General features: G+C 43.0%; 1 protein-coding gene across 4 annotated transcripts in view; it reads right to left on the bottom strand.

The window, feature by feature from the left end:
• The window catches only part of DNAH9 (dynein axonemal heavy chain 9), a 335,540-nt gene that overhangs the window by 290,087 nt on the left and 30,370 nt on the right, over positions 1-15,083 (bottom strand). For all 4 annotated transcript variants that reach the window (XM_028534618.2, XM_036032967.1, XM_036032969.1 and 1 more), the window contains 5 exons: positions 12,907-13,023; positions 11,410-11,560; positions 9,096-9,210; positions 4,317-4,385; positions 2,805-2,931 (listed from right to left, as the gene is read on the bottom strand). In XM_028534618.2, the coding sequence (XP_028390419.1) occupies positions 2,805-2,931; positions 4,317-4,385; positions 9,096-9,210; positions 11,410-11,560; positions 12,907-13,023 (579 nt within the window). The remainder of the gene's footprint in view (positions 1-2,804; positions 2,932-4,316; positions 4,386-9,095; positions 9,211-11,409; positions 11,561-12,906; positions 13,024-15,083) is intronic.

Raw genomic sequence — 15,083 nt, forward strand, 5'->3', positions numbered from 1 at the left:
GGGCACTGCTCATCATTCCTTGCTTATTGTGTTTATCCCTGAACTTACATGGACTAATGTGCACAGGAATGTGTGACAAAGCAGATACAGGCTGCAGATTCTCCTTGCACCCCCATGCCCCACCCCTACTTCTGTATCAAGACACCTGGGCTTCTGGCTCTGCTTCCAGTGGCTCTGGATGATCTCTTCATTGGCAATTGGCCAACCCTACTTAGGGCTATGACAAATGCTAACAAGATGGTGGGGAAATGACTTCAACCTCCTACTTAATTTTTCTCAACATAGATATTACACATTTAAGTTTAAGAAATGAAAAGAAAAATCAGAAGAAAATATGGGATTATTTATATAATAATGAGGTAGAGAATGCCATTCCAAACATACAACCACAAAAGATAAAATTTAGATGCATACAAACATTGTACACATAATAAAATGACATACTTCAACTGGTAAAAATACTTGCAGCAGATTTTTAAATGTCTGACAAGTATTTCCCAAATATTCTAACAAATTCACAGGAAAAGAGGGTACTTCCACTCGAAAGTGGGCAAAGGACATGAACAATCAATTTATAGAAGAAATGTAAACAGCCACTGAACACATGAACAAAGTTAAAACAGAGTTGAGATATTGTATTTTTCCTAGTCCAACAAGCTGGAAGTGGTTGGAAGGTATAAATATCTTGCTGGCAGGTTAATGACTGAATTCCAGCTTTCTGAAGACCAAACTGACCATATGCAAAAAAAGTCTCAATATGCGAGTACCCTTTATTTAGCCCAGCAATCCTATTTCTAGGCATTTATCCCAAGGAAATAATCAAGGATAGATGCAACAATGACTAAAGATATTTATTGTAGCAATATTTGTACCACATTTTATCCAACTGTAAGATGCCAATGATGGTAAGATTCACTATTACTCTATTTACAATAAAGGAAGAAAGAAAAAAATGTCCTTCTTTAAAACTACAAAGACATATCATTTTCAAAGATAAAAAGTTAAAAAAGTGCATCCTAGAACCATGAAATACAAATTGATAAAACTGGAAAATAATATAAATGCCCAATAATAGGGCACTTAAATAATTTAAATAGATTTCATACATATATTACTTTTTCATACAATTCTTATCCTGGCCCCAAAGAGGCAAGTCTCTGATCATCCTCCAGAATGATGTATGTGCTACTGCCCGTTTTGGACACCAAAGCTATTGCCACGTTGCTACAAGTGGAAGTCAAGGGAGGGCTGCAGCTCTTCTCTGACTTGTGTTTGTACTTGTCTCCCCTTGACTTACATCATAATTTAGGTGTTTATCTCCACTCCTCAAATCTGCTGTCACTGTTTTTCTTCTACTTCCTTTCCCTTCTATCACCTACAGACACCAAAAACACCTACTATGTGTTGCACATTGGAGCAGATAGAGCTCTTGCTTTTGGAGTATATAAAGGAGTCAGTTATCCTTAATACTGTCTTATACTGAGGACATAATTACTATAATCATCATATACAGATTCTGGCCTAGTTAATAATCCAGAAACTGATCTCTCTGGGCAGTTAATATACAATACTATTGACAAGAAATGCTGATAAAATTATTCAAATGAGTTCAATAACAGACTCATAGCTTACCAAAGTAAAAAATGGACCCACCAGCTTCCTTTGTTGATTTTTATTTCAATCAGAATGGATGTTCTACTTAACCTTCAGTTTTCTCAAAGGCATCAATATGCTACTGGCTCAGTTTTCAGCCCTCTCTATACCACATTCCTGGAGAGCTTGCCTTCCAGACAGAAGCAGGTGACTGCTTTCAGCTCAGTGTGGCCAATACCTTTTACTTCTATTGTGTAACTGAATGATGTACGTCCTGACATGGGCTAACTTGGATCATTGTCCTCTCTAACATTAAGCGCCCCAGGGCTCTGACACCCACACTGGTCTTCCATCCTTCTCATCATCTAGAGCAGGGTTTCTCAACCTTGGAACTATTGATATTTTTAGACAAAAAACCCTTTGTTCTATGTGGAAAGTTTAGCAGTAACCCTGGTACCTATGCACTCAGTGCTATCGGCACCCAGTGTGTGTTTGACAGCCAAAAATGTCTTCAGGGGAAAAATTGCCTCAGTCGAGAATCACTCATCTAGAGTCTTATTTCTGAAGACACTCCTTCAAGATGTATCATATGCTGTCCAATTAAGATAGATTTTTACTTATTGACATTAAAGCTCCCTACTAGCTCGTGGGTTCCTTGAAAGCAGGAACCAGGTCATATACTTGTTTGGCCTTCCAGTGTTCAGTCAACAGCCTTCATGGGTAGCAGGCATTCAAGGTAGGCCAGTCAGCTGTTCGGTACTAAAGGGTTGGCAATGCAATCATTCTGTCTGTCCAGAGAAGGGTAGCAATATCTGTTTCAATGCCTTCTGAAATTTCAGATAGTGCATCTCTATAACATGTTAAACTTTTGAAGAGTTAATCTTAAGTGTAATTGTCATTCTAACTTTGTAGTAAAGTCAAGTATATAATAAAGCTGTTATTGTATGAAAAGTTTAAAAAATATTTTGCAATGTTTTCTGTTGTGCAAAATCAAAACAAATATACTAGCTAACCCTGGAGAAAATGTGAACCTTGGGCAACTTGAGAAAATACTACACCCCAGGATCTATCCCAAAAAGGAAATCTGGGGTGCAAATTCTTTTGAGCAGCTTTTTCATATTCAGATAAAAAAGCCTTTTTGCCTTTGAAATCAGCAAAGTTCAGTGAAACTCTTCAGGAACCCAATAAGAAATTACTGTTGCCAGGTTTACCTGTGAGTTAAAGTTGACAGTAATCTCCTTCGTCTCTGGGTCACGCTTCAGAAGTGGCTGGGAGAGATTGTACTGTGACTTCTCTGATACTGTCTGACACCAGTCCTCATAAAGCCTGGTCTCATACCTGGGAGGACAGGAAACAACAGCCACTTCATAAGCACCTCCCAGCACCCCAACACCTGGCAATGATTAAAGATCCAGATACCATAGGTCTCTACATATAAAGATATATTTACCTATATAGAACACATATATGTATACATAGCCTATTTATCTATTTATTTAAACTATCTGTTTTATGAACTAAAGATACTACTAGTAAAATCATGAATACATACTTAAGGTAAAGTCATTGATAGACAGGCATGGAAACTCCTGCAAGTAACCCCTTATTTCTAAAAACAGCATAGTTTAAGTCAGGGAAGAGTAGAAAGAGAGGCTCCAGATGATCTTTGTGGTTGATAAGAAAAGTTGTGGTTCATCTCAGTCAACACAGAAATAAGCTATTGGGTAAGATTTGCTGCCATACTAATGTTCATGTCACTTACAGAATCTGTCATTAGTCATTACACACTGACTGAGTACCTACCATGTGCTGAGCTTGGGGGATAAAAGGATGACTAAGCAGCCCATGGTGAGTTCAGCTAATGGTGGGACCACAGGTAAACAGAGAATGCAGCAAGCACAGTCTTAGAGAGAGGTACAGGGCATGGGGCATTTAATGTCAGGAGCCAGGGGCTACAGTGATAAGGGAAAGAGGGGCCAGAGTGATGCTCACTGAGTCTCAGAGGATGGGTAGGCAGTGAAGGAAGAATAAGTGCTCCCAGCAAACAACAGCACGGCCAAAGGGTGGAGGTAGGAAATAGACTACTGTGTGCTGGAAACACCTGTGGCTAACGAGGAGGAAAGGGTCAAGGCTGGAGAGGGAAGAAAAGACCAGGAAGGGCTTTTCATGTCATGTTAAGGAGACCAGAGACGATGGGAGGCACGGATAGGCTCCCCATCCAGGGGATGTGGTGACAGTGTTGGTGTGGGCAGTGTGGGCACTAGACCCTGTACCCTCAAGACCTACTTCAGCTTAAAAGCAGGAACAACTATGAACCCATGGAAAATCTCCATTCTTACACTTTGTCCATGAAAGAATACAGAAAATATTTTTAAAACTTGTTTTTTGTTTGTTTGTTTATTTTGTACCGCACAAACTGTTGCTTTCTGCTTAGTCAGCAGCTGCTGGATTTTCCTGGACACTGATTCGGAGAGCCACCAGGAGTGCTCCACTTCCAGCTCAAACAGTCCCAACAAAACTACTGGGGAGAAGTATCTGTTTCTATTCCCTAGACACCTGTGTTTGCAACCCAGAAGCACTGTGTTCACAGATAATGTGGTTATAACATAGAATACAGAGTAACACTTCCCAGGCACTGAGGAACCTGCTCAAACACACAACTGCAAGAAGCACTGGGGGGCTTATGCAACTTGCAGAACAATACAATCCCAGAAGCTGCTTACCTTTCCAGCAATGAAACCATAGCTTCATATTTTTGAATCATTCTCTTTCCTTCAGCAGATTCCATACAACTATCCATACAAAAGAGACAAAAAGTGCTGTCAGATTAGAAGAAGTCAAAAGAATGATCTGATTAACAAACTGCAGTTTATAAGGAAGAGATTGAATAGTTTCTTGGGCTGGCTTCCAAATGCCCCTGAAGGAGCCTGAATTCTTTCTGAACATCCTCCAGGAGCCACTAGAAGGCACCAGCACTTCCTGAAAAACAGGCAGTCCCACCTTTGCCCTGTGGCTCCACCAACCCTTCACCCTGGCCCTGCTAGTCATGCACAGATAAATTAAGTCCCTCGAAAACCTGAATAAAAGGGGAATGGAGACATGGCAGAAAAATTTTAGGGGCCACAGTTTTCTGTATAGAAGGAAAAAACTACACATGACATTACACATTATAACAAAAACTATATAACATTATATATAAAATGATGTTTTATATATTTATATAACAATGTTTATATACACACACATAGACATTGTTTCATATGAACATACATACATATATATTTTATCCCTTCTCTGAAATCCATCTAGGACATGTTATGAGAAGCCCGGCTACCCATTGACATGTTTACATGAGGTCCCCTCCCACATCTCAAGCCCCTAAATGTGTGCATACATGATACACATACATGCACCCCACATGCACACATATGCACGTGCTCGCATGCACAGGCCCCTCCCGGAGGCCCCCACAGGAATGGTGAGGACCGCAGAGGAACATGGGCAGGGTCTGGCCCGAGGCTCTGCTACCCACTCCTGCTCCTGCTTGACTCTCCTCTGCAACACAAACAGAGTCCAGGTGCTGAGAAAGTTGGCAAAATATCTATAGTTTTCATAAACCTTCACGCTAATTGTGTTGGTAGGTATGTTTTTGTTTGTTCTGCCAGCAAAACGAGGTAGCATCCTGCAAAGATTCTTTAAAATCCATTTGCTCTTTGAACCAACAGAATTTCTTTACAAGATCCCGGGAGCTTTCAATGTAAGCCCTCATGCCTGCAGAGAAAGCCCAGGATTTCCAGATGCTTAGTTCCCTTCCATGGCGAATAAGCAGCTGCCTCTTGGAGGCAGCAAGGAGAAGTGGAAAGGGCTTCAGGGCAGGCGGGTGGGCTCACGCCCAGTCCTCCCCTCAGGGAGCTGTGGGATGTCCACAAACCCCAAATCCCTGACCTCTGTTTCACACCTGCAAAAGAATGAGGCTGGAAGATCAAAAGCAATAATGCTGGGAAAAATAGAAGCAGGAAAAAGGGAATACTAAACATGAGATGGACAGACTCCACAAAGAGTCCTGGAGCCCAGCAGAGCTAGTGAGAACAGACATTGTGGGTGTTGCTCATCCATAGGGTCACCAGGCATCAGGGTCAGAGCCAACTCAAGGGCAAGTAACACACAGAGGAGAGAGCAGTTTCATGCACTGGGGCCTGTGGCAGTTGCCTAGAAGGTTCAAGAAGTCATAGGAGTAAGTGCCAAGAAGCTCCCTGAAGTTTCTACTTCATTTCATGGGGAGGCATCCAAAACATTTCTAATAACCAATAAACATATATTACAGGCACAGCACAATTCTGAATTCATTTTTAGGACAAATGGAAATAAATCTCCATGGGGATTGTGGAGGACAGGTGGGTTGTCACTGAGATCCCTTCTCAGGACCAGGCACACTTACACACCCCATCCCTTCACTTGCTTCTGGCCAGGAGTGTTGGCTGTTGGTAAAGCAAGGCTGCCTCTCTGTGGTAATGGCCTCAGCCAATGAGAGCCTTCTTGCCCAAGGTCATGCACCTCCCTCAGACAGCCCACATCAACCAACTAGCTCATGTGGGGGTACAAAGCCTGGGTAACACTGCAGGGCCAGGGTTCCCAGAGGATGGGTGGAAGCCTCCTAGCAACCATATCGCTGTGTACTTCTCCCTCTGCCCATCCATCCTCCCACTACCTCACAGGTGCTGTTCCCAAGAGTGTCCCTATATGTTCCTGCATGTGCATCTCAGAGTCTGCTCCCAGGGAACAGGGCCTATGACAGCCACCGCACTCCACGGCCCTAGAAGCAGCCCTCCCCCCCCCCCCCCCCCCCCATTTATATGTTTTCTCCCTCCTGCCTTGGGGAACATGCTTGAGAAGATGAGGGCTTGGCTGTTCTCTAGGCCAAATTTCCCATGGCTGAGGAATCCCTGGGCTGGGCGCTCTGAGACCCAGACTTCCATGTCTTTCCTTAGGCCTCCGCAGGACTTCAGGCATGTCCCCTCACTTCTGTTTGCCTCAGTTTTGTTGTTGTTGTTGTTGTTTCATCTGCAAAACAAAGAGCCCCTCAGGCCTGAGCAGAGGCCTCACAGGTATGCCCACCAGCAGGCCCACTCCGCAGGCGCAGGCATGTGTGCTTGATCAGGGAGGAGTCTGAGGAAAAGTGGAGTGCTGCTCATTTCAAGCTGGGTGTTTCACATAAAACCCTGCATTTTCAGGTATTCTCTACAACAGTCAGAGATTTCTAACATTTTTTGCTTGGCAAGACTGGGTGTTGGGGTAGAGGCGCCCTTCAGACTTGCCTCTGGTGTTTTGCGTCATCTTCTTTGCCTCTGAAAACGTTTAGGCTTTTAAAACTTTTCCCCAGTTTGACTGAGATGCAGTTGACACACAGCACTGTGCAAGTTTAAAGTGTACACGTAATGACTTCCATGTGTTGTAAAATGGTTACCGCAATTGGTATAGTTAACGTCCATCATCTCATACGGATACCCCCCAACAAGAAAAAATTGCTTTTATTCTCGTGATGAGAACTTTTAGGATCTATGCACATAACAACTTTCACATATTCCATACAACCCTGTTACCTGCAGCCATTGTGGTGTGCGTTACATCCCCAAGATACGTTTATCCTACAGCTACAAGTTTGTACCTTTTGAAAACCCTCATCCATTTTCCCACCCTCCACTCTTGCCTCTGATAACGACATGACCACAAATGACCTCTTCGTCCTGAGGCTTTCTTATTTTCAGATTCCACATACAAGTGAGATCATCTGGTGTTTGTCTTTCTCTGTCTGATTTATTGCTCTTAGCAAAACGCCCCCAAGTTCCATCCACGTTGCAAATGACAGGATGTCCTTCTACTTTATGACTGAATATATATATATATATACACACACGTGCGCACACATGCCCCATTTTGTTTATCGATTCCTCTAACAATAAACACTTCAATTGTTTCCATGTCTTGACTGTTGTAAAAAATACTGCAATAAATGTGGGGGTGTAGATATCTCTTCAACATTATGATTTTATTTCCTTTAGATAAATACCCAGAAGCGGAATTGCTAAGATAGTGTGGTAGCTTTATTTTTAACCTTTTGAGGAACCCCACCCTGTCTCCCACGGTGGTTGTGCCAAGGTGTAACACCACCAACAGCGCACAGGACACTGCCTGTTGTCCATGTCCTCGCCAGGGCCTGCTGTCTCTTGTCTTTTGGGTGACAGCGGTTCTGGCAGGTGTGAGGTGGCCTCTCAGGGGGTTTTGATTTCCATGACCCTGAGGATTAGTGGCATTGAGCACCTTTTCACGTCTAAAAGCATCCGTCTTACGGCCTGGGCCAAGGGTCTCTAAGGCCCTTGTTAGCTGAAAAAAACCTGATGCCAGAGGCCAGACTTCAATTCCTTTGTTTTTGTTGTGGTTGCCAAAGCCAAGAGCTTTCAATAAGCCCAGTCTTGAGAAGGAGGGGCCAGAGGGAGACCGTCCTTCCCTAGGCAGCAGCCTGCACACAGCCTCATGATCAGCTATTTCCTCTCTCTTCCAGCAGCCAAGATGCCTCCAACTAGCTCGGCTTCCAGGATCAGCTGTGAGGCAGGCCAGTGGTTTCCAAACCTGGTCACCATCAGAATCATGGGGGAAGGCGCTTGCAGAGGAAGCAGATCCACAGACACCACCCCACTCTAAGATTCAGATTCAGTAGGTGAGGGGTGAGGCCAGGGACCTGCATTTGAACAAGCGCCCGGGGCCTTCTAACACATGAGGCCCTCTCACCATGCTCTAGGAAACACTGGGCTCCATTTTTTCCTGTGGCCTCAGGAGCAAAGAGACTCCGTGTCCAAGGGATGCATGTGGAAGAACTCTACAGACCTTGAAAACTGACTCATTTTCCTCCAGAAATGAGTCTCACGGAGCAAAAGCAATCAGCCTCTTGTCCACTGAGCCTCGTTTACCACCAAGGGGCCCAGTAATCAGCTCAATAGGTGCCTGGTTATTATGGACCAAATGTTTGCATTCCCTCCCCCAAATTCTCATGTCGAAGCCTAATTCCCCAATGTAGTGGTATTAGGAGGTGGGACCTTTGGGGTGGTTAGATCTTGAGGGTGGAGCCCTTATGAATGGGATTAGTGCCCTTGTAAGAAGAGACACCACTTCCCTCACACCTTCTGCCATGGGGGGACACAGCAAGAAGATGGCTATGAACCAGAGGTGGGCTCTCACTAGACACCGAATCCATCAGTACCTTGATCTTGGACTTCTCAGCCTCCAGACTGTGAGAAATAAATTTTAATGTTTGTGAGCCATCTAGTCTATGGTATTCTGTAATGGTAGTCCAAGTAGACTAAGACACTAGTCAGTTACCAAAAATGGAAAGAAATAAGGATGATTTTCATGCCTTTGGTAAGTGAGTGGCATCTCCACAACAGTCAAAACCCAGAGCAAGACCAGAAGCCAAGAACAAACCTGCCTTTCAGGAACGAGGTACTCACGGATGTGTGACGCGTTCGAAGTTGTTGAAGGGACCCTCAATGCGCTGCCTCAGCTCCTGAGCCCAACGAAGACCCCCGGCCACAGAGGGCATGTTCTTGTGAACTGCGGAGAATCCTGGAGGTACAGCACAGCCAGGCTGAATGAAGTGAGGTCCTAGACTCCCAGCCCTACTCTGCCCAGGATCACCTGCCACCAGCTAATCCACTTTTTGCCTCATCTGCCTTCACTTGCTAAAGTCACCCTTGCTCACACTAAGCTGTGGAGTTCCTGGGGAACCACTGTGTTCTGCTAAGGAATAGAAAGAGTGACCTTGGGGACAACATGAAACAGGGTCAGAGGACAGGGGTACCAGCCCAGCTCTGCCACTCACTGGCTTTCTGACTTCACACCAATGATTTTCAACCTGGTTGCACATCTGCATCCCTTGGTGGGGTAGGAGGGGTTCTTTAAAAATGCTTGTGCCTGGGCCCTGTCCTCCTCATCTCATTTCATTGGTCTGGGCAGGGATCAGTCATTTGTATTTTGTGAAAGCTCTCAAGAGGATTCTAATAGTACAGTCAGGGTTGAGAAATTCTGCCTTAACGGATGATTTAATTTCTCTGGGCCTCAGTTTTTTTTTTAATCTATAAAATGAATTATGTGAGAATTCAATAAGCTTATTTATAAGACAGGCCATGTAGATTGCAAAGTGCTTGACCACAGTTAGCAAAGACTGAATATTCTTACTTTTGTTTGTTTAGAATGAGTTGTCAAGATTTAGCAATTATGTGATTTTATTTTGAAAAAATCAGTTTCCAGCTTCCTTGGTAAAAATGGAATATGTGGCAAACATCAGCCACTGCTTCTAACCAGCAGCTGGAACTGTGGTCTCTTCCTTTAATTTGTTGTGGATTCTACTGCTTCCTGATGACTTCCACTCAGCCCACACCTACGGTGCATGAATTCTAAGATAACACCACATGAGCCTCACCCTTGCATAATTCCCTGCTCTGTAAGTGAGAGGGGAAACTACAATATGATACCATATTACTCCTGTGATGACGTTGTGTTACATGGAACAAAGATATAATCCTTGGTGGGACAGACTTAATCAGGCAAGCCATTTAAATGCAGAGCATTTTCTCTGGTGGCTGGCAGAGGGGAAGTCAGGGACTTGAAGTAGGAGAAGGATTCGGTGTGCCATCACCCCTGGCTGGATGGTGGGGGCAGCCACATAGCCTTCCCATAGGGCAGGGAATGGGAGTGGCCCCCAGCTAACAGCCAGCAAGGAAATAGAGACCATTCTACCAACGAAAACGAGCTCAGAAGCAGATATCCCCCCTGGCGCCTCCAGATGAGAAGTCAACCCAGCCGATGCCTCAGTTGCAGCCCTATGACACTGGGTGGAGGACCGAGGCACCCCATGCTGGGTTGCTGCCCTAGAGACTGGGAGCTGCATGGTGGGTGCTGTGGAAGCCGCAAAGGCTGCAACCATCTGCTATGCAGCAACAGAAAACTAACCTGGCCTCATAAGGCATTTGAGTTTTCAAATTCTGTTCCTGACTGGACATCATGAGGATGGTCCCACATAAGTTGAGGCCAACAGATTTTCTGGGAATGACTTCCTAAGTGGATGCGATCCTAAATGACCTCAGTATGAAACCTGTTTATAGACATGGTGGTCCCACTGTTTGATTACTTAAAAACCCTGGGCATTTCCTATTGCCTGTCTAATGAGTTCAAGATTCCTTAAAATGACACTCAGAGCACTTCTTGGTCTGGCCCCAAACTCTGTAGCTAACCTTATCTCCTTATACACACCTTGTTTGGTTACAGGCAGGCCCAACTGGTGCTTACCACACACTCTCCTTTCTTTGGAGGTCTTTGCTTCTTCTCCCCGGCTGTCAATCTCCCCAACCTTTCAGGGTTCTGCTCAAGGCCACCTTCTCCTCAAACCCTGGAATATCCCAGCCACAGCTTATCTTGTTTTATTACAGTTCTTTATAACTCAAGTCAGAGACTACATATATTCTGCCATGTAACTCTGCTCCTACCTGGTGGTGTGTTCCTTGAAGAACCACCTTGTAGTATTAATTAGTGTATCCCTGATCCTGGCCTGTCTCTGTATAACATGCCCAGAAATGTGTCATACATAAGTAAAGACTCAAGAAATGTTTGCAAAGCTGAAGTTGTGTTTGACTTTCAAACAGATAAGACAGGGTGTCTAAGAATTGCAATAGAAACAAAGGTATCACACTGTGGTGTGGTACCGCCCTTAGTCAGGCTTCCCAGTAGTAGAACTCCTCCATCCAAATGCCCTGGAGACCCGCCTACCAAGTTCTGCCTTCTCCTGGACATGCTGACCATAGATTATCCTCACTGTATCCAGCTCTTGGTTGAACATTTGGATGAGCACCAGGTACTTATCAGATACATCTCGTGCTACCAGTGGTCTTTCCAGGAGATTGCCTGCTATGTCCAGCAGCTGCAGAAGAGGTGGAGAAATAAGAGGAACAAGCCACAGATTCAATATTTCCAGGGTTACATAAATCTTGTGTCCTGGCTTTTCTTTCATATATCTAGCAATGTAAGAAGGTCAAACAATTGTTAATGTGCAACTGGATCAATAATTATTAATAAGTGGACATTCATAGTCTGCCCCATCTCTCCTTTGCTTCTAAAGGGGGAGGATTCCTGTCTGCTAAGTTACCTATCAGATCCTCAAGGGATATTAGAATCTGGATAAAGAATAAAACAAAGAGAAAACTTAAAGTTGTCAGAAAGGTTAAGCTGATCTATATTTAAAAGATCTTTAATAAAAAAGACCTAAAACAGAGAGGAGAGGTAAGATAGAAAAGAAAAAAATAAGCTAAGTAGGCTAGATGTGAAGGAGAATTTGGAAGGCTAAAATTTGAGAGTAGGAGCATGAAAAAAGTTTCAGAGAGAACTAATTCTTGAACTAATTTCTGAAATAAGCTTGAATGCTTGGAGAGAAAAATCAGTAGCCCTCCTATGCGAGTATTTATCAGAGGTCATATATTATATATGTGTATATTCAATGGCTAAGGAAGGCTGGCAATTGGGTTACTTAGTTTTCTAGAAGAGCATGGATTCCTGTCTATGTTTGGACATTTTCAGTGACTGGAAACTTAAACACTTCTCAAGAAAGTCCATTCTATCTTTCAGTAGCTTTGACAGAAATCTCTTTCCTCTGAAATCTGCCTCCTTGTAATTTCCACTGATCAATTCTGGTTCTAATCCTTAAGGCTTTACAAATTAAATCTCTTCATAGTTTGTAGAAGAACTATCATGTTCTACTATGTCTTCATGTCTCACAACTCAGAATTCTCAGTTGTGAAGCCATGTAGTTGCTCATCATCCTAAACCTTCTCCATATTCTGAGCTGGGCAGTACAGGGCAAAGGCATGAGTCTTCTTATTCTAGTTACCGGTACTTGAATGCTATAACGATTACCTGGTAGGTGGTTTGCCTCAGCTTTAACCAACCTGATGACAGTGGTCAAACAGCCATGGTATTGCAGAACCATGGATTCAGGATGGTGACCACAGTAGACATCTTCACTTTTAAAAGCACTCTACTGATAAGACCCAAGGTAAGCACTATGTTTTCAGAAAAGCATTGGAACAACACTGAGAAGCCCAATTCTGCACACTCCCTTGCCCTAGGACACTCTTAATACCTCTCTATTAGACTAATAAGAATGATTAATATCCACAAGAACAAAACAGTTGAAAGAGCATCCCTCCCCTCCTCTGGTGAGGGCAGGGGTACAATCAGCACAGGGGCAGCTCCCACTCTACTTGTACTAACCTTAAAGGCATGCTCCAAATCAGGTGCATCATCAAAGGCTTGAATAAAGATAGTCCCCAGTCTTCGATCAAGATCCTCTACTCTTTGGTTAAACTTAGAGACATCATTTTCAAATTCCTGAAGAGACATCAGATAGACATAGAAAAACATAATTTTGCAAAAGTCAGTTTCCCTATACTCTTTATTACCAATTTTTGCACTTGAATCTGTTATACCAAGGATTTATTTTCATTTTCCAAAATTCACCTTGGCATGACTTAGATTTTATCCATGTAGATGGTTACCCCATTGTTGCAGCATTTTCTTTCCTAGACAAAGTTATGGAGTGAATCAAACTGTGAGGTTGGCACCCTTTTACTCTCTCTCTCTCTGCCCCCCTCCACCATCTGAAGCCCCTCCTCTGTCACTCACAGTGCCAGCTCATGCCTTCCACCAAAGCCACCTCAACAGCAGCAGCCCCAGCAATGGGGCTATTGCAACACACCACCTACTTCCCTTCCACTCCCAAGTCTAAATCCTATTTTCTCAGTGTAACTAAACTATCTAGCCATTAGGAGGAAAGTAAGCTAATTAAACTAATACACATTACTTCTAAGTATACTTTAATTGGTTAAGACAACACTAGTCAGTGTTTTTAAGGTTGCCAAATTTATCAAATAAAAATATAGGCTATGAATTTAAATTTAAACTTCAGACAAACAATGAATTTATTTTTAGTATATGTTCTGATTATTATACTTTATCTAGCAACCCAAAGTGCATTCTCCTCTTAGACTGTAGCAATTTACAGAGAAACTTGTTAACTTAAATCCCTAATTTATGAAATTATTTTTATTTATTATTACTGCTGTATAATAGTAACTCATATCTTATAAAAAGACAAAATAAAAGAACATAGTATATAGTTCTACTTCCCAAACCCAACCATATTAACAGTATAGTATGTTCCCCTGTGCATGGAATTGTTTTGTTTTATCATTTGTTTCATTTGTTTTGTTTTAGAAAGTACATGGTTGTCTTCAGAAGATCCTATAGAGGCAATTCACAAGAGTTAAAACAAGTTTGTGTTTTGTATTATACCTTTTCCACCCTACTTTTGACTAATGGAATATTTAGAAAGTGATATCTCCCTGGATTTGCTAGATCTTCTTAAACATCTGAAGGTGCTCACAGAAGACTTCTGCTCTAATTTCTTTCTCTTTTCCCCTCATATACTCTTAGAATTCCTTCTCTAATAATTAGCCATTTCCTTCTTGGGAACTTCATTCCCTATTTCTGTCTGCCCCTTTCTTCTCCTCCCCCTCTTCCTATTCCTCCTCTCTTCCTCTCCTTCTCCTTCTCCTTCTTCTACTTCTTCTTCTTCCTCATCCCCCCTGGGCTTGCACTAACAGTTCTCAGCTTTCCTGGGCTCTTATGTTCCAGTCATGAAAAATACAAGGTCTGTACAGAAGGTATCCAGCCATGTAATATGAAAAATAGAGACATTTATTGAAGAAGATGCAAGATACAAAAACCACTGTACATAGGACAATGATGCCTCAGTCCCCTTCAAAGTAGGCACCTTGGGACTTCACACAGTTCTTCCAGTTACCATCAGCTGCCCTGTTGTATTTTTCTGAATCTCATCAATGTTCCAAAATCATTTTCCATTCAAAGGTGATTTTAGTTTTGAGAAAAGCCAGAAGTCACAGGACACCACATCTGGGCTGTAGAGGGGCTGAGTCACCTGGGAAATTTGATGTTTTGCCAAAAAACTCTGCATGAGATGTGTTGCATGAGCAGGCACATTGTCATGATGAAGCTGCCAGTCACCAGCTGACCATAGTTGTGGCCTTCTGAATCATCTGAATAGTTTCCACAAAGAATATTCAAGCTTAATGCAAAATTTGATGCAGATTCATTGCTCTACTCACTTAGCCATTTTGAATGCAATGGCCACACAGTACACATGCTCACTCAACAGCATCTACCGCCCTCACTGACTAGTAAAGTGAAGTTGTCATTGTTCACACATGTTCATTCTAGTCCACTGTCCTTGGCTGCCAGGTTACATCAGTGTCCCACAAACTGTTCTCATTATATTAACCATGGTTGGACTTTTTCTGGACAGAACTTGTGTATCTCTGGTCTTTCCCCCACTCCTGAGTACTCCCTTGGAAACCAGAGTCAGATCAGAA

The sequence above is a fragment of the Phyllostomus discolor genome, chromosome 8 (genome assembly GCF_004126475.2).
Source record: "Phyllostomus discolor isolate MPI-MPIP mPhyDis1 chromosome 8, mPhyDis1.pri.v3, whole genome shotgun sequence".
NCBI classification, from domain to species: Eukaryota; Metazoa; Chordata; class Mammalia; order Chiroptera; family Phyllostomidae; genus Phyllostomus; species Phyllostomus discolor.